The sequence below is a fragment of the Calonectris borealis genome, chromosome Z (genome assembly GCF_964195595.1).
Source record: "Calonectris borealis chromosome Z, bCalBor7.hap1.2, whole genome shotgun sequence".
Lineage (NCBI taxonomy): Eukaryota > Metazoa > Chordata > Aves > Procellariiformes > Procellariidae > Calonectris > Calonectris borealis.
The window spans coordinates 32,284,935-32,311,878 of record NC_134352.1 but is presented as its reverse complement, the minus strand read 5'-3'; the positions used below and the strand labels follow the sequence as shown (position 1 = coordinate 32,311,878).

At 45.0% G+C, this 26,944-nt stretch overlaps 2 protein-coding genes across 3 annotated transcripts in view; both read left to right on the top strand.

The window, feature by feature from the left end:
* The window catches only part of NRG1 (neuregulin 1), a 305,370-nt gene that overhangs the window by 190,642 nt on the left and 87,784 nt on the right, over positions 1–26,944 (top strand). The gene's annotated exons all lie outside the window — the stretch shown is intronic.
* Positions 10,999–12,270, top strand: LOC142075220 (uncharacterized). Its single transcript, XM_075136294.1, has one exon. The coding sequence runs from the start codon at positions 10,999–11,001 to the stop codon at positions 11,158–11,160; it is 162 nt and encodes a 53-aa protein (XP_074992395.1). The 3' UTR covers positions 11,161–12,270.

Below are 26,944 nucleotides of genomic sequence, written 5' to 3'. Positions count from 1 at the left end.
TTTTCTGCTGTTCTAAACCTTCATTTCAGGGGTCCTGGCTATGTATCTACATTTGTATGCAGCATAATATGTTGTCCAGAATAACTGGAAAATGAAATCTGAAAGGCATTTCTTCAGCATGTGTGTGTAGATACCAGCTTGACAGATACATGTCTGTAATGATAGATCGTTGTTCAGTGTGCCAGGAAATGAGCACTTCTGGCCTGACTTGTCTGATATTCCTTGAAATCACAAGACATGTGTGGGGATTGTTTCCAGCTCACTGTGAACACTGTGTTGTTTCGATGGGAAAAGGGCTTGGTAAAAACCTTGATTTGGGGTGCTTTGTCTCGTGCTGCTATCTGTACCTGTTTCCTTTCTGCCTGTCCTCTGGAGACTTCCGACTTGCGTAATTGCATTTGAACATAATCACATTCGTGCATCAAAGAAAATGCACAACCTTATTGTCGCAAGTTAATTGTTCCTGGAATAATTCCTACAGGTTGTCCACAGTTGCCTGTCTCAGTGATAGATTCAGACCCGTCATTCCTCCCAGCTTCTGTGCTTTTCCAAATAGCTGGTATTATTTAGCCACTTTAGTTGGCACTCTTGGAAACTCTCTCATTACCTAATGCACCAGCAAGCTGACTGTTGCCAGTAGCTACACCTTACCTCTACAATGGTGAGCAGTAAACCTGAACTTTCTGTCTGCTGCAGTCACATTAATAATGCATTATGTTTCCTGTAATTACATACATGCACAGAGATTTTTTTTTTTGTAAGAGGAATAAAGGAGATGGAGGTGGAGGGTGGAAGGTGGTGGAAACAGCTACAACTAATTATTAATGCTGACTAGACCCCAGCTGCATAGGTTTTTAATTAGCCCATGTCTAACCCTAATAGTCACTGTTGGGATAATACTAGTACTTCTTAAGCAGGCTAGTTTAGAAGGTGAAGTGTGTTGTCTGCTCACACCTGCACTGTGTAGTGTTACTAGCACATATTTGGCAACACAGGCCAAAACTTTATCCTTTTTTATTTTTCACTTAAATTTTAGTCATTTTGTGTCCTTTAAGGCAGCCTCAAAGAGTGATTTCTGTGCAGCTGAGAAGGGCTGCTTTCCTGATGAAACCATGTACTGATGCCTGACGAAGGAAAGGAATGTAATATACAGAATTTCACATGTTTTTCAAGTGTTATTAACAAAGCCTCCAGAGAATCATTTCAAATTGACCAGTGAGGCAAGAGCACCGTCTTCGCTCTTTGGGGCGAAAGGAGTTCAAAATTCAAGACACCCTGCCTTTTCCTTCCTTAGCTGAGCTTCAGGCTTCTGGCATAAGTAGAAACAACGTTATGCCCATGAGTATGTGTGTCAGCCTGGTCCGCCCCGGGGAGCGCGGGCTTTGCCCTGTGGAGCTTGGGTCTTTAGAATCGGATCTATTTTGGTCACATCCTTGTTTTCTTCTCTAGCATGTGCTAAGTTGTTAAAATACAGTTCCTTTATTGAAAATCCTGAAGGAAGGACACAGGGTTTAGTGTGAAATTAGAAACACAGAAAGGATTTGTTGCCCTTTGGCAGCTTTTAATTTAATTGGAGTTAAGCGGCAGTTAAGCAGCATGCAGGGAATTTTTGAGCGAGAGCAAGGCATCCCTCAAGTGAAAGCAGATATTAGATCTTCACTACTGCTGTGGCTGAGCAGGCTGAAATCTTGCCCACACTGGCAAGAAATTTGGCCCCATCTTTGCAGCAGTCCATGTCTGAAGGAATGGTAGAGTTTTACAGTGTCTGGCTTCAAACTATGGCCCTGATTGGAAAGGGATTTAGGGACAGAATTCACCTTGTCCATGGGTGTACAAGCCAAGGTCGCTAAGTGCGCCTTTCTCCTTCTTGCAGCCTGTAGGTGCTCGTTTTTCTTCCCCACCATCATGGCCACCCTTCCCACCACAGGCATAGCATACCTACAGGGGTCTACATGAGGACAGCTCTATTTTATTTGACTTTTTCTTTGGATGGTAGTTTGGATGAGCTTGGCTGGGAACACGGGATACAGGATGACCTCAGCCCTGCCTGTCTGGCCCACCCTTTCAAACATTCTTTCAGAGTAAATGCGTTTATTCCTTAGGCACCCCCAAGAAGAAGGAAAAAGGCAGTTTGTCTCTCCACCCCCTTTTTGTAGTCCCGTTGCCACTCCACAGCCTCAGTGGTGAAACACAGGCACCCCCGGTGGAGATGACCTGCTGTTTGAATGCAGGAAATGCTGCAGGAATAATGCATCTGTCAAATGAAATTGCTGTGAATTCATTCTGATAACATGTATATGTATGACTGCGTAAACAGTCCGTCACATACTGTTGTTGTCAGTAGCAGGCATTAGAAATATCTGAGTTCTGTAGCAAAGACTCTATTTACCCACCTTCCTCTGTCCTGTTGCGGGCTTTTTGCTCTGTCACTGCCTCCTGTGTTCCATTTCTAGGCTGTCCAATGTCTTGCAGTGTTTCCAAAGCTGCACTACTGCTCTTACACCATCCAGCAGCAATGGCCCACATTGCCCTGCGCTTTGCATGCCTGTGTGTTAAATGCCAACAAGTTATAATGAACCCATTTTACCCTGGTGTAAAGGTCTGCTCCCTGTCTGGAGCAGCACAGAGTCTGCCCTGTAGCTTTGAACTGCATCAATGAAATGAGAGTACAGCAGATAGATTTCTTTAAGGTTTCCAGGTTTCCTCTTTGCTATTTTCCTCTCTTGTTCTTGACAAGACCCAACTCGATGCAGGAACATTAAAGTTCTGTGTATGAGAAGAGTTAACTACCTTGTTTTAATTCAAATTTTGATTTCTAAAAGGTGAGAGTTTGGCTTTTGTGCCAGACCATATGTAGCACAAAGAGAGCCTGGGTGCAGGTGTGAGAAAGATGTGACAAGACACCTTAGAACACAGGCTGGGGTTTGCATTCAAAACATAGCTGTGTAATAAAACCATATTTGATTAGATTACTGAAAACTCATGACTAGACATAAAATCTCCTTTGTCATACTTATTTGAATTCTTCTTAATTATTTGCTGGAAATTGACAAAGTTTTCCAGCCGATGCCAAAGGAGTGATTCATGCCTTCTGTGGCTTTCTGAATGCACTAAGAAAGAATATTGAATATTAAATATTAAATGTCCTTGATGATGCTAGGATTCTGAGGCATGATGAGAGCTGTCGCTTTTGTTATTGTTGGAATTTTTGCAGTTATAAATACTGTGTTGTTTATCTGTTTTAAACAGCAAACATCTCAATTCTGCTAACTTGAGCATAATCAGGCTACATATAGACATGACCAGAGCTGAACCAACCAGTGTAATTGAATTAATATCTTGATTTAGGGTAAGGTAGATTAAATTCGTTATTTGGAGGTATTTGCAGAACACCTCTAAGCAAACTAGCTCTTGAGCTGCAATCCTAACATTTTGTGCAAGCAAAATTCTGAAGCTTGCAGATTCTGAATGTATAACTCTACCTGTAAGACGTACTTTACAAATCTAAGCCAACAATATGTCAATGTCCTATCATTAATACTCATTTATTCTTCCATGCAGTAGGCTGGCTCCACGTCTTTGACTTCTTTCTTTTTTTTTTTTCTAATAGCAAAACTATTGAATATACATACGCTAGAGAGTTACTCTATGAAAAGGTCCATGTGTAGCTGAGATTTTGAGAACGACACTTTACAGTGAAGTAAAGTTTGATGCCTTGAGTTTTAAACAGCAGCAGTTGAGAATATATGCAGGTACAAAAATAATTCTGTCTCTACAAAAAAAAAGAAGGGTGTAGTAAATAGAGTCAAGATATTTCAGAATAACGCGTATCTTACTGGGATCTTCTAGGAGCTTCTGCCTAAGTTAAGCCTAGATTCAGGAAGGGCCCTGGGTCATGGTTTCACTATGCAAAGTCTTTGGTGAGAAGACAAGGTCAAGGAACTTCTGTCCTCTGGAGCGTGGTCCTGTCCCCATTCTTCCAGCCTATACATATTTACAGGGCCAGGCTGGGAATTAGTTGGTAAGCTTACCCATTTTTAAAAAAAAAAAATCTTAAAAGAAATTCTTTTCAAGTCAAAAATTCGTTCTCTGATTCCGTTGAGAGCCTGGCCAGATGAACAACATTACTGTCACTGCAGGTGACAGAACAGAGGGAGCAAAAAGAAAGGAGAGACAGGGAAAAGTATGATATTGCTGCCAAACTGTTTATCCTGAAACCACAGTGCTACACTCCAAAATACCTTTTCAGTTCCTGAATTAGGCTCTGATTCAAAAAGGCACTTAGATATATGATGTAGCCCATCTCTAATCAGGAAGGCATTTCACCACTTGTTTAACTCCATGCACATTTAAGTACTTTATTAACCAGGGGTCAATGGGGGAGGGATAATTCCTTGATTCAGGGCTTTCGGGACTTTTACTCAAATGATCGGTGTCCAGTGACTCCCCCAGCGGCAGCGGCACTGCGGATGTGATGACTGGCCAGCACAAAACCCTGCATAGCCGTGCCTGTGCAAAGTAGCAGTATTGCCACTGTCTCATGAACATCCACGAGGAATTTCTTCCATCTGAATGAACTGGCTCAAATGCAGGTGCGCAGATGCATTTCAGCACTAAGGTGGGTGGAGGTTAATGAGCGAGCCTGGGCCCTGTGACTACAATGCTACCCCAGCTCACTGCTGCACTGTGGAAATAAATAATTGCGATTACCCCAGCAGGTCTGCTGGAGACTCCAGTGACAGGGTGAAGGTGGTGCCAGATCTGAAAAAAAAAGAAACAAAAATAAACCAAAACAGAAAACTGCATATGGTCTTTCTGCTGCTGCTTCTGCTCTCGAGCAGAAGAGCCTAACTGAGTGCATTACATGTCTTTGCATGTCTTAAATGCTCCTTTTCCACATGGCAGAGCTAATTATCATTAGCCTGAACAGTGGCAGGGCTCATCCCAGTTTTGTGACTGAGCAGAGGCTGAGGGAATGAGTCAGTGCCATTGATGAAAACCCCTGACATTCGTGGTTTGATGTTAGATTTTTGTGTCTCGTGTAGTGCCACTAGCTCTGCTTTTGATTAGGATGAAAGAAACTCAGTGTCTCACATTTCACTTGAAGATGAAAAGAGTCAGAAAACCTTTTGGTTCCCGTGAAATAACAGCCCGTTTTATGGCAGTTTTCAGTTTCAATTACTGGCTGTAGCTCTTTAAAGTATAAACAACTCTTGAAACGGCCATTGTAGTTGTGTTGTTTTTTCAAATCACTGTTTTTGCAAGCCACAGTTATTGGACTTACAGAAAGCATGTTCCTGGTGTGAATGCCTGGTGTAAGTGTGCCCATGTGATGTCAATGCAGAAAACGCTGCCACAGAGGCAATATGAGCTCTCCCAAATGTTTTCACAAGCATTGAAGTTTGTATTCTGTGCTCCAGACATTTCCAAAAAATGCACTAGTGTGAGGACCTGCTTCTGACACACTTAGGTGGGCAGTGCAATAATTCCAGTATAGTTGTTTTGGCTTGAGGGTACAGAGATGGTTTGGACACAGCCTCTTCACGTCCCTGTCTCCTGTGTTGTCTGAGGGTAGGGGGTCTTCCCATAGCAGCCCTCTTATACCAAATTAATTAAGCACACTAATGATTCTGCTGACATTGATGTATTTAGCCTCATGTCTAAGGCTGAATATGTGCTTAAGGATTCATATTTTCACTGCTCATCTTTTCCTGCATTTTCTTACAGGCTTGATGTTTCTTCTCCTCAGTCACATATGGCTGCAAATGGCCAGAGGGTTGGAAAAAAAAAAAAGGGAAAAAGGTGGAGGGAATGGGCAGAGACATACAAACAACGCTAGCACATGTATCCTGTTTGCTTTCCATCAGGTGAAAAATGAGATGTGTGTGTGCAGGTGACAGCCTGTCCCATTTTAACATTTGCAGTTCCAGTGACAGGACCGGTATAGAAGCAAAATGAAATTTTCTCCTTGTGACATTTGATCTGAGAGATGAGGTTTTTAGTGAAGGCTTTTGGAAGGACTCAAAGGGAGAGGGTGCTGGCATCAATCCAAGGGAGATGAATTAAGGAGGCGAGGTTGGTGAAGCACTGGAAGGAGGAATAAATGAATCGTTTGCACCATGTGTGATAGCCCACTCTTCCCACACCACGACTGCTGGCAGTGATGCTGCTTATTGAGCCGGTTCACTTGCTTTGGGTCACCCTCCCATCTCTAAATAGTGCACTTACTTAATTTGAAGAAAGTGCCTGCAATCAATAAAAAGAGATCCTTTTATCTTCCTCATCAATCTCTCATTAATGAACATACACTTTTTTTCTCTTTAGCTTCTTTGTTACAATGCTTTTAATTTCTCAATGTATGGAAAAAAAGGGAGTGCAATCAAACACATGATGGAGCAGCTGATGCCACATATTGCTGCTTGCTTCTTTCTGAAGAATTGCCATGTTCTTAAAGGAAAGCAGTGGTCTGGGGGGAGATCACTTGCCCTGCACTGATGTGTGGTCCTCTGAGCACCCTTTCTTAAGCTGTGATCCAGCAGAGCCATGAATAACCACTTGTGAAGACATACTTTACTTTCCTAGTGTCCCAGTAGTTGCAAGACAGTAAATAATTCTTAGAGAATCTTTTTGTGGACTACTGGGACTTTATTTAAGGCAGATGGATATTTGAAATCCAATGGCTTCCATGAGAATGACTCACCAAGCCTGATTTCCAAAACCTTCAGCAGGTTTGGATCTGATTATGGCATGACTGAAGGGTCAGCTGAGTTAAATGGTACTTGCTGCTCTGATTTGCAGGATGTTGTCAGTTATGATCACGTATCTATTTAAGCTTCACTCACATCTTTGTGGCTGGCCAGAGAGAATGGTCCTCTGCAGTTTGGTGATACGAAATCAACCTCCTTTTAGGACCCATAGAACTGGAGGAACAGATACAGCTTGTTCATCCTCATCACAGACTGGAGGTTAATGCTGACTTTGGTTTTGTGTCTTTCCATGAGTCTTTTGGTAGTGGAACTTAGCAAAATAACACTTGATTCTTTGTAAAAACACTCCACAAAATAAAATTACAGTTTTGTAAGCCTCTGAGTTTCAACCTGTCACTTACACATGGCCAGAGTCCAAATCTCAGTCACAGATTAGCGTACACAGATTAGTGTAGAATCACACTACTTTTTCCTCTAAGCCAAAGAGACCCAAGCCACATAATAATCAGAAATAAATCTTCGCACAAGGACCTAACCTAATTACAAAAAGGCAAGTAATTCCCTTCCTTATCCTTCTATATTGCCCACCAACGGGCTACCCTAGTAAAACTTTGTTACCTCCAAGGTCATTCTCCCTCTTGTTTTCTTCTAGGGTCTCCCTTTCTATTAACCAATTGTTGGCTCTTTTCCAAGGCATTCATCTCCTCCAGCCTGGGCCAGAACCCATGTTTAAGCACAGCATGCCAGTGCTAGCATGTCACTACAGAAATGTAAAAGGCTCAAAACTGCAGCTGCAGGAAAGTATTTCTGCATTGTTTTTGGGGGGGAGGGGAGCAGAAAGGACCCTCAAAACCAGTGAACTGTACCTTCAATGTACAGTCATATCTTCAAACCCAAAGTGTGAGACCATCAACCTTTACCACAGCCACAAGAGCTGGCATGAAAGGCAGCGTGCTCCCTTCCCAACCCAGATGCGGCAAAAAGCATGGGGTTGCATTTTTGTCCAAAACGTCCCGCGAGGCGCCAGCCCCGTGCAGTATCGGGTTGCAGCATCCCGGGCAGGCTGTGTCCTGGCCCTGGCTTTGGCCGCATCTGGAGCGGGGCCAGGGAAGCAGCCTGGCCGATGATTCAGCATTGCCTTTCTCCCTTGTTGGCCGGGGAATAACAGGAGCCGCCAGGCACCTCCGAAGGCAGGGTGCCGCCCTGCTCTTCTCGCCGCAAGCCCCAGCACCCTGCAACTCCAACAGGGCTGGGAGGGTGAAGCGTCTCTGCAGGCTTCCCTGGGGAGGGGGACGTGAGGAGGAGGAGGAGGTCTGAGCAGAGCTGGCTGCACGATGCTGAGACAGGCAGCCTGCTCGCCGGGACTGGAGGTACCGCGGTGGAAGGGACCTGCAGCAGAGGAGGGTACTGCAGCCTGGAAGGGAGCCAGGCCCCACGGAGATGCTGCGGCCGCAGAGGCGGCGGGAGGGGCTGGAGGCGGCTGCGTGCCGGGAGGAGATGGTGCAGGCAGGCTGGGCCCTGGCTGGTGGAGGAGAGCAAGGTGAAAAAGCAAGGGAGGTAGCAGAAGCTATCCTGGCTCCGTTTAGCCAGGAGGACTCGAGGGGGGTGGGCAGGCGAGACCCCTTCGGCAGAGCCCCTCCTCGGTCCCTGCGAGCTCACGACCCCTCCGGCAGCAGGGTGAGGAGGGGGGACAAGGCACCCCACGTGCAGGGGAGCCCCACCGGGCTCCTGGGACAAGAGGCTCTGAGGTTTCACGGGGCACTGTGCACGCAGAGGTGGCAGCCCACGGTCTGATCCGGTAATAATCCGTCTCTCCATCCAGCTATGTAGCATTGTGCATGATTACTTTAACTTCATGGCAACCCTTGTAAGGAAGGTGCAAGATCTCCACATGCATTTCTGTTCACCTCAGCACCAGAAAGATGTGAGCAAAGCAGAGACATAATTTAAAGGAAGGCAGGGAAGATGTGGACAGGACAGTGGATTAAACACAAGCTCAGAGCAGCATCAGCAGGGAAAATTGTCTTACTGGAAATAGGAAGGTTGAAAAAGTAGTCTGGATAAGGAAGGCAAGACATTTTTAAAAATTTGTCCCAAGCACTCAGATGCTGTAGGATCTCATCTGTGCAATGAAGAGAATATTCCCAGCTGGTTCTCAGCTTGCGCTCTGCTTTGAAGAGTGATGCTTCAGCTTCACACCTGAGGAGCAACTTGTGTGTCCAAAAGTATGTCTGGTTTTCCCAGATTTATCAGTTAATTTAATAAAAGATACATTCTTTCCCTAGAAACCTTGCTTGCTTGTACCCACAGACCACCAAAGCTGTCACGGCAATGCTGCTGTGATGTTACCCTTTCTATAGTGGCTGTGTTGTTTCTGCTGTCTGAAATAGGTTTGGAGATACTTGAAAGGGGCTGCACTCATGCAGAATATTACCAGCTAAGGAGCACATGTGCTTTGTAATAAGAGGAGCCATGTACGTAAATATGCAATGCAAGCTGTTCGTTCTGTCTGAGGTTACTGATCACATCATTAACCTGAGGACCAGACAACTTCAGTGGTAATGTAGACTAGATTGTATGATGATTTATCTTTTTACATTCTTCCAGAGACTGTTATCACTGGCTGTGCTTTAAGGTAAATTCTCCAGGCACTTGAATGTGGTAGCATCGTGATTACTTCAGTTGGCTACTACAGCCTCACAGGAAGCTTTGTGATCAGACATCCATCAATTAGTCCTTGACATGAGAGTCTGTGAAAACACTACCGGATTCGTTGAGATTTTGATAAACCTTTTTTATGTGAATGTTACTGATGTTCCCATGGAAGTCCGGGGGGGGGGGAGGGCGAGAGTTGGAGACAGAGAGAGGAGATGGGTAGAGACAGACGTCTTTTTTGTCACTACTGAAAATATGTAACTACAAAGGAAATTACCTTTCGGATGTCTGACTAGGGCATCAGCAAAAATGAGTTCAGGGCAATTTGTAACACTTGATTCTTTGTTTCCTTATGCATCCTGTAGCCATTTATACTAAGGAGAAAGGGGGATTCACACTGACAAATCTTCAGTGCAAATGTTTTCACAAAGTCCAAGGAACTGGAAATTGTGGCTAAAGCCCTCTCCTTTTATACATATGTCTGTATTGTTCCACAGGTGTGCTTTTCTATGGGAGACGAAAGAGACTGGGAATAGAGCTGATTCTAATCTTACTTTCATTATGTTAACTGGACTGTTGATTTACCCCTGCATTACACTGCACTAGTGGAAATGGGAGTTAGTTCTAGGTATTGGTAGAGATGAGGAATGACAGGCAAGTTTAAGAACAAAGTGGAAGCCTTGTTAATAATAAAATTTTTTTTCTTTCTTTCTTTTTTTTTTTTCCCCAGTCTAAGGGAGAGTGAGGATATATGCTAGCAGCATGCCAGCTCTTGAACAAGTATGTTCAGGAGCTGGCTTTAGCGTGAAGTCTTTGTTTTTTTAATTTTGGAGGGTTTTGCGAAGGAGGTTGGAAAATGGAATATATAAAAAAATGCAAACCTCTTTGTAATAATTTAAATGCAAATTTGTCAGAGGCAGGAATGTTTTTGTTTTGTTTGTTTTTTTTTTTCCTCTGACCTAACATGCATCCCAGCACTATTCCTAGTGAACGAAACTTACTCAGGGGCTTGGAAAGAAGAGCTGTCTCTAGGTGTCAGGCAGGGAGAAACTGCTGCTGGAAAGCGGTCTTCCCCGCTGGGAGAGATCGGGTATCAGACCGTGCGAGCCCAGTCCAGCCCAAAGAGCTCCCACCGACACCCGGTCCTCGCCGGAGGACCGTGTCATCGATGGCCGCCGCCGTCTCTGGCCGCGCTCCGGCGGGAGAGAAGGAGCGGGCGGAGCGGGCAACTCCTGCCCGCTCCCTCCCTTTGATTTGATGGCCTTTATTCCTCCTAATTGGATAAAATAGGAAGTCACTGACAGTCCTGCGTTGCTGGGTGCACTGATTTCCCTCAGACCAGCCCTGCAGAGGGCGGGGGGTGGGGTAGGGGAGGAAGGAGCGAGTCTGTACATCAGGGAAACAGGCTGCGAGGGGGCTGGGGGAGCGGGGCGGGGGGGGGGGGAAGGAGGAAAGTGAATGAGCGCTCAAGAAGGACAAAGAGGGAGGGGAGAGAAAGGGAGTTACCACCGCCTTGGCATCGCTCTTCCTTTCGAACCTCTGTGTAATGATATTGTTTGCAGTGATGCTCAGACAGCGAGCACCTGCTGCTCTGTAATGATTCAGCCTCTTTCAGCCGCCGCTGTAACACGACAGGATGCTGCTGCTACTGTCACTTCTGCCGCTGCCGCTGTTGTTACAGATTTTGCTTTTGCTCCTTCTACCGCATGACAATTGTTTTCCTCGTCTAAGCAGATACCAGCCTCAGATGCTCAAGGTGAGAGTCTTGCCTTTCGCTCTGGGCTATTGGTTCACTTAATCCGGTCAATTTGTTCGGTGTTCGCGGTTTTCTTTCTCTCGTCACCCTCCTTCCCCCTGTTTTGTTTTGTTGTGCTTGCTTTTGGGGGGATGCTTCTTCCCTCCCGCAGAAGAGCTGGAATTGCTTGAGAGGCGTTTAAGGAATTATAAAAGTGGCCAGCGAACAGGAGCTCAGTAATTGCGAAGCTACTCTTGCTTCAGAGAGGCAGAGAGAGCGACAGAGGGCTAGAGGGCAGGGGGGTCGGGGGGGCTCATTTTTCCTGTGCGTTACTCTTCTCCCAGTTTGGATGATGTTGCTGAGCTCAGACCTTTTGTTGACTCCCACTCTGTGATTTTTGCAGAGCACTGTGACTATTACTACCATCTCTTTTTGTCTGTGTCTCACAGTAATGGACTGTGATAGAGTTAAGGCCTTTTGGAGGTGAGCTGTTTGAGAGCTGATGCTTAAACATGTCTGAAGTAGCTGCCGACACTTTCCCCAGCCCCTCAGCTCAGCTGAGCCCTGATGCGTCCCTTGACGGGCTCCCGGCTGAGGAGAACATGCCGGGGACCCAAAGAGAGGACAGGAGGGTCCAGGGGATAGCAGGCCTTGCCGCGACCTGCTGTGTGTGCCTGGAGGCAGAGCGACTGAAGGGCTGCCTCAACTCTGAAAAGATCTGCATCGCCCCTATCCTGGCTTGCCTGCTCAGCCTTTGCCTCTGCATTGCTGGCCTCAAGTGGGTCTTTGTGGACAAGATTTTTGAGTATGACTCTCCTACCCACCTTGACCCTGGGAGGATAGGACAAGACCCAAAGAGCGCTGTGGATCCTACAGCTCTGTCTGCCTGGGTGCCTTCGGAGGTGTATGCCTCACCCTTCCCTGTACCTAGCCCCAAGAGCAAGGCTGAAGTGACAGTGCAAAGTGACAGCTGGCTCGTGCCCTCCAAACCGTTCCTCCAGCCTTCTCTGTATAACCGCATCCTAGATGTTGGGTTGTTGTCCTCTGCCGCACCTTCGCTGTCACCACCCGCCCTGGAGCCCACCACAGCGTCTCAGGCGCAAGCAACAGAAACCAATCTCCAAACAGCTCCAAAACTTTGTAAGTAGAAGCTATGTGTTTCTTTGTTTTTCCTTCCACAAAAAAAAAAAAAAAAGGCACTTAACTGTTCTGCAGATGTCCTCAAGGACGACGTGTGATTGGCATGCAAAGCTTAAATGTGCTAAGACAGGTATGGCATGGGTTACCTTCTGAGGAGAGCATCTAGGGGCCTCTGAACTTAGTTCTGACGTGTGCGTGGCAATGAAGAGGGCTTCATTTGGGAGCTTTGTAAAGCACAGTACCACCCTTTTCTCTGCATCCACTTGTAGGGAAGTATGTGATTTACTTCAACGGTTTATCTGATAGCTATTCCACATGGTCTATCAGCATATTTTTCTTATAAATTTGATTTGCATCCTGTGCTGGATCTTCCATGTGTGTTCATTTTCTTTGCCTTGCCTGCAGAGCACTTCTGCTACCTCCTTCCTGAAGTCTGTTGCTGGCAAACAACCTTGTCATCCTCCTGAAATACTCAGGGAGAACAGTGGGAAAGAGCGACAGAGTATTTGAAGCAGTGAGAGACTGGGAATTATTAATTTAGCAGTTAGCTTATGATCTTTCCCTTTCTCTTAAGAGCATAGCACACATTTCTCTGCATCTTTCCCCTCCTCTAGGAGCTGATTCTTGTGGAACCTGTTTCTCAGATGTTGCCTCATTGACTTTTGTGGGACGTTTCAGGAAAGCATTCTTGCTGATCCAGGAGGGGTCAGTTTCCAAATTAGTCTTTGCTCCTTCTTAAAGCAAAAAATATTCAGGGTACCTGGATTATTTTCTCAGTAGTGGTCATAAAGCATCAAAATACCGCATTGCTGAAGTGTAATTTCTTTGACATTCATCATTTTAACCCATCAAATCCAGAGCAGTCAAGCCAGCAATTCCCAAGCTGTGTAAAATTGTGCAACTCTAGTAAAAGAGAAGGCAGCGCACCGTTGTGCTGAGAGCACAGGGCTGAGGTTGTCTTTGGAAAGCTGCAGTGATCAGAATGAGCAGCTGTCTTCCTTGCAAATTGCCTTGCAGGAACCCCTCTCGTTTATTCTCTCTTGTGCATTCCCTTAATGCCGCAGGATGGCCACCTTGTAGGTGGTACATACTGGACCTTACCCTGGAGCCCTGAAGTCACCAGAAGTTTGCTACTGAGATTAGCCCCACCAGGACTGGACTCAGTATAGGTATGTGGCAATTGAATTAGATACAACATTTTGGGCCAGCCACCTTGCTGGTGAAAATGAGCATAACTACAGTGGAGGTCCTTTCAGAGAGTCAGTCTTGAACAGCAATTCCAGAATCACTGAAAGAAAATTTTAAGTACTCCTGTAGAAGCCCTGCTGCCTTTTGCTTAGATAATGGGTGACAACCAGCCTTTGGATTAAAAGAATTTGTCTGATGGAAACAGCCTAGGAGGGAAATATTGCGGTGCAGTTAAATGACAGGGGGCTTTGTCTATGGTAGGTTAGACATTACTTGAATTATTGAGACACTTAACCACCTTTGCAGTTATATGGAGCTATACTAAGTGATTTTTTTTTTTATCACTGATGCAGAAAATCTTCTTTTGTAGTGCAAACATCATAAGTGACATTAAAGATATGACAGCACTTTTTACTTCATAAAGTGACCAGGGACCACCATCCAGTCAAAATGGCCTCTTTTGTGTGAGAGGGAGAAGCAGCCAAAAGCTAATTATGCTAGGACAACCCTCGTCCTCTTGAATTTCTACATGTGAGGCAAGCCTTTATCAGTAACATGCTAACTTCATCTCTGAATTAAAGGAAGGGGGGGGGGGAAAGAGATTCTTTGGAGCAGTCACCAACAAAAAGCCACTATCTGCATTGAGATCTGCTCACATCTGGGAAATTAATGGTTGTCCAGAAATCAGGTGATTGGTTTGAGTTGGGTTTTTTGCTGTTGCCTTAATTTTTTTAAGATAAATGTGTTTTAAGGCATCATAGACTTCCAGATAGATACAGACTGAAAGGAGAGGGAGAACTGGCAGCAGGTCAAGTTTGGGTTGCTCTGAGGGACAAGGTTGTGTAGACAGTATTTATTCTAACTGTGGCATATAATTCTGACTATGGCAAGGGGCGGCAATTCCCTGCAAAGAAAAATAAGAAAATATAGCTGGAAAAGTACACTGCAGAAGATCTGCCTAAGAATTCAAAGAGGCATGAAAAGAACTTTTTGGACAGCTCTAAAAGCACTGTCTTGGGGTTTTTGAAACAGCTGCATTTCAAACACATCATTGTGTTTTATGTAGAGCAAGATTTGTTGGAGAGGTTGACAGATTGCATCAGTGATAACTTTTTTTTTTACGAATGCCTTTGACAGCTATAAAATTCTCAGAGAGATGGCTTGGAAAGTAGCATCTGCAAATTGGATTGTCCCTTCTTTTGCCTCTCAGTGTCCTTTTTTCCATTTCAGGCAGAGTGAGGTAACTTGTTCCCAGAAAGCCCCTTTTGTGCTGATAATTTTTTTTTTTCCAGTGCAGGAATAAAAAAGAACTGACACATCTCATATTCTGTGGCTGATGTATTGTTTCTGAACCAAGCCCTTCCATGAGTTTCCAAATGCTTTTCTCTCCTTCTCTTCCTCTCTTTTCTGTCTTACTCAGCATATTCCCCTTAAAGCTGTATCCTTCAAGGTCATAGTCTGCAGAGAGCTAATTGATTCTTCTTTCTCCTGGAGCCTGGGAGAGAAAGCAGAAGAGAGACAATCCTAGTAATTGTGTCTGGTGCATTAGATTCAAGACTGGTCTCACTCCTGTTATTATACTTCGCCCTTTATCAATACAGAAATAATCTCTCCTTTCTGTTTGGTTTACGTTTTATATTGTAATATCATTTCTTCTTTGCTGAAACAGAAAGGAAAGGTGAATGTTTTAAAGCATTGCCATATTTAGGGAGCGTGTCAATCTTAGCATAACTACACCAGAGAAGATTTCATTACAAGCGGGATATAATATTACGCACTAACCTACAATCTCCTTCCCTTAGAGAAGACAAGCGGATTATAAAAGTGCTAACACAGTTCGGTAGCTAAATTTTACTTCTTCCTACACCATCACCTTTAAATACAATTCCACCCTTTACCCAGGCTGGTAATAGACGCGGTAATAGTACTGTCAAAACTGTGTTTCTGTAATAACTGCCTCTATATGTCTGCAAACCAGCCACTGCCCTCTTTAGAGGTCTTCCCACCGCCTTCTCTTTCCATGTAAGCATATTTCCCCCAAAACCACCCGCCAAGGTCCGTGGGGGGTTGCCTTTCTGGGGTGACAGCTCTGCCAAAGGATGCAGCGCTCCTGCATTTTGGCTCTGCCCCGAAGCAGAGGTGCCCGAGCCCTTGGCTTTGGGATCACAACTCTCTTGAGTTGGTGAGGTGCCACGGGGCACACAAGAGGCAGGGCAGGAGATAGACCACAGCATGAGGACTTTGCTGGAGTGGGTTTCCCTGTGAGCAGAGCAGAAGGCCCGGCAGAGAGCAGGGTCCAGAGGATGCGCCTCCTGGGCGGCACAGCCCTGCTGCCCCTGCGTCCTTTCCGCTGTTGGCTTCCCTGGCCACCTCGGGTGCCCTGCGCTGATGGGCCAGCTGCACGCCTCACGCCATGCTGGTGGCCAGCAAGTGACCAACAGGCACATCTGCATCTCCCTACCTCTGTGCCCACCGAGTTGTGCTGGCCATGACATGCAGCGGTGGGCGGGTGGGTGCAGCACCGGACCTGTGCATGTCCATCAGCGGCAGGCAGGGCTCCCTCCTACCTCACCCGTGCCGGCCCTCACCTGGAAAACGTGGCAAAGCGGAGAAAGGGCTGTGCATTGCTGCCAGCCACCCGTGACTGGGACTGCTCCCTTCTTGTGTTTCTGATTTCTGCTGCCACTTCAGGTGTGCTGGGCCAGCATCAGCAAAGGCTGCTGCTTTCTCATCTTCAGTGGAAAAAGTGTTAAAAGAGTGCCTCTGAGGACTGGTAGTGGGTGTTTACCTAGGAAATGGTCTCAACTTCCCTCCAAAGTTATCCAGGCACAATGGCTGAATTTCTTCTGTCTTTTTAGAGGTAGGGATGGGAAAAACGGAAAGAAAACTAACCTGTCCCTCGTTTTGGTATCCTACTGTAAATATTCCTTGCAATTTCTCTCTGCCTCTTTCACCTCCACTTGTTCTTTCTCAGCTCTGCATTTGGTGTCCTTTCTCCTATACCCAGTGATTTGTGAAAGTCTGCATTTTACCTCTGTGGCAGGCTGGAGGGAGCCTTTCCCTCCAGTTATAGGTGCTGCAGCCCAGCTGAAGGCTTCGATTTATGGACAGCGAGGGTTCATAGCAGCTTCGCAGGGTGTTTGTTCTTTTTCTTGAAACAGTCTAATTCTGACCCATGCTCTGCAGTTCAAATCCCCATCACAATGCGGTAGGATTGAGACCATGCCTGGTAGCCTCTGACAGTCAAGGTCAGGGATGTCTCGGAGAGCCGCAGGGGACTGTACTCACAGGAGGGGAGAGCAGATGATACCGCACAGGCTGTATACCAGCCTTTTCTACGCTCACTGTTATTATGCAGGGCAGCACCACAAGGGAGATTGCTTTTTCCCCAAAGCTTGAAGATGCACCTTAAAGCAGGTGTTGCTCCATTTCTGATACAGTATTGATGTTGATTAGCTTCAGACACTTGACTTAAGTGCCTACATTAGGAAGCTAGGCGGCCTTCAGCTTCCTATTAAGCGTAAAGGGAGAGACCTCCGCCAGGCGACTCCCAGCGTGAGTCTAGCAGGAGTAACTCTCTTTCTCCAATGAGTGTATAGGGAGGCTAGCCTTGCAATTCAGTTTCTAAGTTGAATGTCTGCTACACGATATGAAGACTCGTTTTGAAAGTCATGACTTTTCTTCGACGTGTCCTGTGAATTAACAATGTCTTGTCACAGGGAAGTTACAATTAATCACGGTTAAGATACCAGACAAGTTCTGAGCCTAACCCAAGAGCATAATAAAGAGATGCTGATCTGAGTAAGCCCTGGAGACACAACTGGGCCTCCATTAACAAGCAGCAATAAAGCAAGTGCCACTGTACTGAGCCAGCCAGTCTGTATTTCCCTGAAACACTTCATGCTCTGCTTTCCCAAAGGTCACGGTGGCTTACTTGTGGCAAGAACAGTCAGAGTAAAGTGGGATTGGGACCAATGGGGTAAGATGCACAAGACGATGCAATTTTTAGGGAGTTCAGGTCCATTAAGCCTCTAAAGTGGTAACCTTGACTTCCTCTCCCCAGCCCACTTAGTCACACTGTCTTTAAAATGCCCTCAATAAGCACACAGTTTGTTCAGACAAATTTATCGTTTTGTTTCTTTTTGTATCTCTACCATCCCCTTTTTAACATTCATTGCTTGCATAGGAACAGTTCTTCTATTTAACATGCAGAGGATTGAACTGATCAGGCTTGCTTTTCTTTCTCTTGGACAAGCACCCCAAATTCATGGCTTTCAAAACTACCTCATGGGTGTGGTTTTTCTTTCATGCACCATGCATCATGCACAGAACCTGACGGAGAAAAAGCAGTATTTCCTGAAGTATTTTCTCTTAATAACAACCTGAATTTCTCAGTGCAAAATAGTAGTCTGCACTTGTATTTCTTTTTAAAAGCTTCATTTTATTTTGTAAATTTCACTGAGAATAAGTCACGTATTCTTGCTACATGGAACATCTGCACGGTCTCCCTCCTCATTTTTATACATATGCATATGTGAGTAGAGAAAATACAATAGGTATATGAAGTATATGGCCATTGTTTCTTTATTAAAAATGACATCTGGGATGTACTGCATCATAAGTTTCTAAGCAAAACTGATTAAAAATTGATGTCATAACAAAACCCAGGGTTTGGATTTCCACTGCAGGTGACTGAAATTATCATCCTTCAGTATCTATTGTACATGTAAGCGAAATGTTTTATTTCCTATTCGTGCACTGCAAATAAACAAACACAGCAGCCCACCGCAGATTTGCAGTGCCTAACTTTTGGGTGCAGAGAAACCTTGGGGAACTTTCTCAGCATCAGATGACAAGGCAGAATTTGGCTTGCTGGAGGCTAAGTAGCAGGTTAATTGTGATGCAGAGCTGGAATGATATAAATGAGCATTTTCATCATTTGCAGTCTTGCTAATGGAAATGCAATAGATTTGCTGCAGAAATCCAACTCGGAATCAATAGCAATGCAATGAGGCAGCTGGTTCAGGGAGAGCACATGTGATGCCAATCTACTGCAGACAGTACCTGGGCAGAGAGACTGCTTTGGCTCTCTGTCAGGAAAGGGCAGGCAGCCCTAGAAGATGCCACGGCAGGTGATGAAAGACTTCTGAAAGGCAAAAGCCTGCTTCGTCTAGGAGGGAGCGGTGTTAGGCTTTCTCCGACTGAGGGAAGAGAATTGTTTTCTTTCAGGAATTCAGATCTGTTTGGACCCAAAGATGTCTTTTTTGCTACATGGTACTAAGCTAAGCAAAGACAGGAGTCTTTTGTGCTTCAGGTCATGTTCAGACCACATGGAATCAAGGAAGGACTGAGTCATGGTGTGTAACTTTGGAGATGGGTAGGAGGTTTTAGAGTATCTCCTGCTAAGGGCTTCTGCCCTCTTGTTCCCCAGGCAGACCACGGAGAGGAGCAGGCACTGCCTTTTTGTGGATTGCTTTATAGCAGGCACACTGTCTACCTTTACTATTTATACTGCAGGGAGCCCAGTTTCCTGGAGAGTGAGCACTGTGAATCACCTCTTGATCTTTCACGTTAAAATGTTATATGAAGTACCAGACTCAGTAGGAGGTACACATTAAACTCAAGAGCCTGAGCATGACTGTTGTTTGGCAATTAAGAGAGCTCTGGAAAGCAGCAAGGGAGAAATACCTATGCATTATTTTTGGGCAATGTAATGTCAGCTTATTTACAGCCTGTCCTGTCTCATCCTGTCTCTCATCCCTGCCCCCCCATCTCCGCTATAGTCTTAGTCACTGAGGCAAAAGGAAAGGTTTTAGCTGGGGAAAAATGGTCAGGAACAAATCCAGTGCGACATGGCTGGCTGCCACTCAGGGCTGCTCTAAGCGAAACCAGAGGCAAGGTCCATCCAGCTCTGGACAAGATCGGTGGTATTGTGGCATCCATGCTCCTGTGTTATTTTATTATGAAAGCCTTATTTTAATATATATCTTCTCGCAGAGCATATTCAGCTTTTTCACATATACTTTCACTACCCCTTCCCCCACTTTTTCTTTTTTATATCAATGCTTCATCCTGGAACTTGCTGGCAGTGCATTCTCATAACTCAGACAGCTTTTTATTTTGGCAATGAATATCGCTTCAGTTTTTGAGATGAAAGGAAATCAATACTGGCTTGGTAGTCACATGGCACTAGGGGGGAGTATATGAAGCTATGATTTTAAGCATGATTTGTGACATAGTTCAGTGTTTCTATGGAATTCCTGAAAGAGATTTGAATTTTGCAATTTTTAACAGTCAATTAATTCGTGTGATTAGACAGATCAAAGGAGAAAAAAAAGAGTATCAAGCTCGTTCAAAAGCCTTTCTCTTATGCAAAAAGAGAAAAGACTCCGAGCTCATAAAAGATGACTTGAATCTTCTGAGGTGGTAACTGGAAGCCAGTGTAAAGCTGCTGGAACTGGGTCTTGAGAAGAGAAACTTACGCTTTTCACTATACTAAATTAATCTGGATAATTAATTTAGTTTTTCAGCTTGAGCAAAATGGCCTGAATTTTCACTGGCATAAAGGATGCTCTGGTCCGTGACCTACATGACAGAGTATCTTCCTGACTAAGTTTCTTCCAGACCCCCACCAGTTGTGGTGTGAGGAGTGAGAGCAAGACAGTGTCTGCCTTTTCTCTTATTCTAGCTTCACTTTTAAACAGAACTGCCTACTTCGACTTTGAAAATATGTGTTTGTATTCTGACCACTTGTTCCTTTACACCTTTCTCTCCTAGATTAAAAAGCTCTTTCATGCCATGTATTTTGCCCTCACAAAGGTGCATATACACTGTAATCAGCTCAGCTTTGGATAAGCCTTTTTGACAGGACAGGCAGGCTGAGCTCCATAATTCTCCCCATGGAGGGAATTGTTTTCAGTCCTTGAATTATGTCATCCCCCTTCACGCTTTCTTAGTTTTCAGATAAATAGAGCTATAATTTTGATATGATACTTATACATGGGCTCGTCCAAAATCCCAACAAAGGACAACAAAATCTGTTCAGTGTCTTGGTCACTGTTCAGAAGCACCCAAGATGCATGAAGTAGCACCAGTGTGTGTTTAATATTTTAAGCAGTAAATCAGTAATAATGTCCAGTCAGAGCAGAAGACCTATGTCTCACACATGCAAGGGCCCTCACTGTCCTGCTTCTTGACCCCCAATGTCGCATGCTGCTTCTTACAGGGGTGGAACAACAATCCTAAGAGCGAGTCAAGGGAAGCAAAGACAAATATTGCCCATCCTTGGCAATGCTGTGTGCATTTTAGGAGGAGTTTCAGCTCTCTCATTCCCCAGCTGGTTCTGTCCTGCTCTGAAGGATGCCCTCAGCGAGGCTTCGTGGGTGAACAGGAGGTCAGCTCAATGGTTTTAACTGTGCAGGCCCCCCTATTCACTTGACTTCTGCTCACGCTTTCAGAGATTTCTTCCTCTGTGCCCTGCTGACACTTCTCCCAGTGTTGGCCAAGGACCACTGCATCAGTTTGCCCTTCATTCAGTTTATTGTTTCAGCTCCTCCAACATTTGGAAACAGCCCCAGAGCATGGATTTGTGGGAGGGAAGGATTTTGGTGTTTATGCATCACTCCTGTCTACCCAGTTTGAAGACACTTTGCTTATGTGATGGATTTTCTTGCATTTCTGTCCTGCAGTGGGTCTGTTGCATGGACTCAGCCTGATAGAGTTGCATGATGCCCAAGCATCTTTTGTCATCACAGGACATGGGAATTAAGGAGCATGATCATATCAAGAAAGTCACAATGACTAATAATTTCAAGATACCTGGGATTTTCAAGACATTTTTATATTTTCAAGATAGCTTTTCTTGGGCTGTCGGTGTGCTCAGCAGGACGGTTAGCAGTGTGAAGGTAATACCGCCTTAGCAAGGGAAATGAAGTATATCAGGGTGCGAGAGACAGCTATAGGGGAGTGGAAGAACGGTCATTTCTGTATCTAGTCTGAGCTGGACAGGGAACAAACTAGTGAGTGTGTTGTTAGGGTTTTAGGAATTAAAGAGCACAGGATAAGAGGGATGACAAAAGGCTTCCTGCTGTGTTGATACAGCGGCTTGGAGAGGTTTGAGCTCATACTTGCAAGAGAGGAATGCATTAAGTAGCTAGGAAAGTGCCAGGAAACTGGGAAGAAGTGGTTATGTCTGCCATGCATAGGAGAGCAGGGGAGGTCTGATCCTTTCTTGACTGGAAGAAAGCAGGAAGAATCTGTTGCCCAATGCCACGGGTACCTGCAGTCTGCCTGGGACCTGCCGGAGATCCTGAAGCAGCTTTTCCCCCTGCTGAGGGGCTGGACTATGAATGCAGTCATCCATTCTTTGGCCATGCTGCAGGGCAGATTCTCTTGCCATCCAGCTATGCTGAGTGCGGGCTCCTCACTGACGCCGAGATCCAAGGAAGTGCCCTTCGCACCCTGCTTTCCCCACCCTCCCTGAGGGCTGGAGCCACTCTGCTGTGCCTATGCAGCGAACGCTGCGAAGTGGCTCTTTGTCATTGAATTACCTCCCACCGCTTTTGTTCAAAAGCCCTCGGTGCACTTCAGCCATTGCCTCGTGGAGGCTAGTCAGCCCACCCTACTTTTTGGAGACTTTGATTTAGGGATAGCATTAATAGATTTTGAAGGTTATCAGTAACAATTTTTGCAGACTCCTTCAGCTATGTCATTTTCGCGATGTACGGCTGTGTATGTATTCTGTCTCTGTGCAAGGAAAGGATCAAAAAGCTAATGAATGCGTTAGCACACAGAGTCATTTCTTCAAAGTCAGTTAACAGAAAGATACCTCAAAATTCTCCTTTTGCTTTATAAAATGGTATGTGGCCAGTAAAGCCAACAAATACACTGGTTTTTGAACATGTGAAGGTTGAAGAACATGGTCCGCAACCTCTCTGTTTCTTGCTAACTCCAAGCATTTGAATTCACCATGCTGTAGAGATTAATGGAGATCTCTCAGATAAGTAGCTTTTCAAGCAATCCTGTAATTTTCCTAATTGTTGCTAATTGACTCTTTAGTGTGTGCAGTTTTTCCTTCTCCAAATTTGGAGTAAGGATTAAAAAGACATGTTCTGTAAGTGTATTCAGATAACTGCTACAAGCCCAGGAAGCAGATTTACTAGCTGTGAATCAGAGGAAGTATCAGTTCCCTCAAGCCACTTAGCTGGGCAGAAGCTGTCAGGGGAGGGGGCTGAAGACAAAGAAAACAGAGAAGTATTCTGATGCTTCCTGAACAGGACTGAAATCCAGCGAGCATGGCATATCAGTATGCCAGCATTCAAGGAAGAATTCAGTATCTAAATTGACTTGCCCCTAACAGATACCTAGCAGGTTCCCCAAGTCACAGAGTAATATGTGGTCATGCTCTGCCTTTGCTTTTTCAGATTATCTGTAATGTCTTCTCAGGGCTGTTACTGATACTTTCAGGATGCTAATACACATTGATTTTAACAAATGGGTATACCAGCACTACTGTCTGATGTTAACTTACATTTCAGTCATATATTAATTTTCATATGTTACTCTGTTTTACAAATGGTGATGGCATAATGACAAAATATTCCTGATAATTAATCCAAAATTATTACTTAGCAGAAACACTGACAAAATTTTTAAAAGACGCAGCTTGCAAATGTTGTTCAAGTAATGTAAATACTGCCCCTCCAGAGGAAGACTTTAAAATGTCAGTCAATAGAGAAAGATCAGACAAATGACTTGACCGTGACTTTTGTGTAATGACAGGTCATATAAGAGAAAATTTGGGGTGTTCAGATCTGGCAAGGAAACACTGCATCATGTGAGAGTGAGCTGAAAATAGATTATTCAAGCTAGAAATTAACGGCAGTTTTTTTAAGAATAGGCCTGTTCAACTGCTGGAATTTTTACTTTGGGGGTTAACTGACCTCCACCAACCGCTCGGGAACACCAACCGCATGTCCCAACCAGTAATGTCACCCATTGCACCACGGTAACTTGCTACCCCAACGTGACTGATTCATATCCCAATGTCATGAAGCTTTAGCCAATTAAAATCCCACCCTCTGGTGATTTTAGGTGAATGCAGGTTTCTTCATGTTTACAGTAACTGCTTGAAACAGCTCTTTACCTACACGCTGACTCTACTTTTCACTGAAAACTAATGGGCAGTTCAGCTACACTGGCCTTTGTTTCACCTTGTGGTGAGTTGAGGATTGACAATGCTGTTTTACCTTGTGGTGAGTTGAGGATTGACAATGCTCTCTACCTTTCCAGTTGCAGCTCAACCTCTCTGGGCTTGCATATAAAAATAGAAGAAACCTTGGAATGACCATTTGAAATCTAACACTAATTCTGCTTTAAATTCTGCTGATTTAAAGAGTATTATGTTCCATTCTTGTGAGGAGTCCATACGGTGAATATTCATAAAGCATAAGGAGACTATGTAGCAGAAGGACCACAACTCCAGAGATATCTGTAAAACCATGAGAGCTTCTGGGGATGTTCACTTGCTAACAGAGCTTTTAAAGTTGTCAATTTGTGACTTCCCATGTGTGATCTCAACCTCAGTCTTTCCTGTGCTTCATTTTCTCACACTGTTAGTGATCTACCCTTTTCATTGCTTGAGAAGCCTTCAAGCTCGTGTTGCTTGGCATTCTCGGCAGACTTGGACCCAGAGATCTGCTCCTGAAGGCAGCTCGTGTTTTGAATTATGCATAAGTCCATCACGGAGGGGCTGCATTTCATGGCTCCTGTTTGGGGGTGGTGATGTAAGGGAGTCAAAGTAATATAGTGACACTTTTCATTTTTCATGTCCTAGCTCGGTTAAGAGCAACCCTTGAATTGTGTCATTTTTCTCCCATGTGACTGTTTAATCACCTGAGAGAGTACCAGCCAGAGTTTTGTGGTAAGATTGATTATACTCCCAACAAAGTGCTTCCTTCAGCTGAGCGCCGGGAAGTAGCCTAGTTTAGCAGCTAATGGGCTTCAGTCTGCAGGGGAAATGTCGACTGTGATTGAAGTGTCACTGCGGTGCCTGCCAGCCCTTTGGGTTGCGTGCTGAACAGTACTGAGATCCTGGGGAGGTTGTTCAGGTTTCAAGATGGGGGGAGATATTCCTGAGCTGGACCACACAAAGCTGTGCTATGGGGGGCACTTCACTTTCTCCTTTGAAAGCGTCAGGGGGGTGGGGGTGGGAATATCCAGACCTGCAAGTACAGAAGGACGTTGCTGCAGATGTAATGATGATTTTGTTCACACTCTTAGCCTGCATTGCCATAGGGCTGGTGCTCTGAGATTTGAATATTCCTGCTGGTGTCAGCAAAGTGCGCTGCAGGACCAGCTAGAACCCCGGTTTACATGGCATGAGACGAAGAGAACTGTAACAGAGTCATCTTCCACTAACACCCACCAACACACATTTTGACAGCAGCCTGCACTCATATCCATTACAAGCCTGGGAGAGAACTAAGGAAATATACTCGCCAGCCCCATTTTACAGAGTGTGAGTCAATAATAACATCGTAGGTGACAGTTTACAAACATTTTGCTTTGCTTGGGTGAACTAACAGTCTGTGAGTGCCAACAGCTCCTCTTACAGAGGCCTCTGTGATTTACCCGGTATCACAGAGGAAACATGTGGCAGCACCAAGAATGACGTCCCACAACCTGCAAGGCAGCTATCTTCTCTTTAAAGGGTAGCACGTACTAATGAAAATCCAGGAAGAAAAAGAAAGAAAAGTCGCAAGTAAAGGGTAGTAAATATGGCTGCATAAAGATACAACTAAGCAAAAATCATTCCAGAATCCTTCAATTCCAGAGGATTTATTTTTAGTTTGTGATAAGAAATATTGTTTAAAATACATAGGAAGACAATACATCTTCACTGTTAAAAGACATGCCTTTCTGGCATTTATCACTAAAAACAGATGAAATAAATGTAAACAAAATCAGATCCTGAAATTTCAAGTTAGGTTGTTTTTCTGTCATTGCTTCACTGAATGTAATAGACTGTTAGCTAACGGCTTTCTTCAGAGGAAAAAAAAAAAGCAATGTTGCACTTCATTAACATTTGACAATTGACAATTTAGCCAAAGTCTAGCGATCACATTTCCCAAAGTTGAGAGCTTTGAATGTCGAAGACTTGTTGTTCACCCTTTGGCTGAACCTCAACCAGCTGCAGGGCCTGTTTGTTTGTTTGTGTTTGTTTCTGTTTTCTGGTTTTGTTTTTGTTTTTGTTTTTGTTTTTAATGGAGATTGATCGTTTCTTTCCAAATCTTTGCTGGTTTCAATTTTTGTGCATAAATATGCAAAATCAGCTGGTCGTTTTCAACACTGTCTGCTCCCATGGCTGTTTTTCTACAGTCCCGTATATAGCATGTGTCCAGACTCCAGTTCCTCAGCCGCTCACAGAGCCCCATTAAATTTAGCAGCTTTGACTTGCACGAAGTTGCAGGAATGGCTTTCGCACCATCACCTCCTATGTCTCTGGCCTGGGGATTTCTCCCCGGGCGACAGCCACCGCATGGCTCTCCTGCTTGGGCTGGGGAAGGAAGGCGCCTGCGCTCTGCCCGACGGAGGTGCACAGCAGTGGAGAGGAAGAGGAGTTGTGAAGGGTCTGCGGCTCCGTTGCTCCGTCGCTGTGCCGCTCCTGTGGCCAGGAAGGAGGGTAGTCCCCACAGTGCTGCTCGGGGAGGGTGCAGGCATCCGACAGGTGCAGGGATGGCTCCAGCTCACCAGGCAAAAAGGCAGACCCTTGAGGTAGGAGAAGAAGGGACGTAAGCACTCTCTGAGCACCTGTAGGGGACTCGCAGGTCTGAGTACAATCTCTTTGGCAGAAACCCCCTCCTTGCTGGTCAGCCCTGTCCAGAAAGATTTTTTAGCTTTGCCCTTCACTGTTGTCATTACTGTAATAAATTGAGGATAATTGCTTGGCTTGAAACAGCTCTGCCTTCTGCTGTGTAGGTGGGGAAATGATGCCAGGAACAATCCTTTATTCTCCTGCCAGTTTGCTTTTCTCTGCAGCACGGATACTATACATACCGGTTCTGTATAGCTGCTGCTGTTAGCAAAAAGCAACCTAAGCACTGCCTTAGCTAGAAATGCAAGACTGATTACATTAGATGTGCTTTATTCCCAGTGTCCTGCATGAAATCAGCTCCTGAAAAGGTTAATGCCATTGCTTCAGAGTGGAAAATGCCAGTGTTAATAGAAGGTTTGTTACAGAGAAACAGCTTGGTACAGAGCACAAATGCATGGGATTGGGTCACTGCCAGACTTGCATCTGAGGAGGGAGATCAAATGAAGGTTTGCATGTGATGATACCTCCTATATCAGACTCAGCATGTGACCAGTTGTTGGGACACCCCAGGGAGCTGTATCCTCTTTACGTCCGAGTTCAGCTCTGCCATGATGCCTTTTACAGAAGACTCAAACGTGTTTTCAGCCATGGCCCAAATTATTCTGCTGCTTCACGGTGAGGACAGGACACCATGACACCACTTTA

Bases quoted from the DNA above. Each gene is read 5' to 3' on its own strand.
- LOC142075220 (XM_075136294.1), top strand. From the start codon at position 10,999: ATGCTGCTGCTACTGTCACTTCTGCCGCTGCCGCTGTTGTTACAGATT.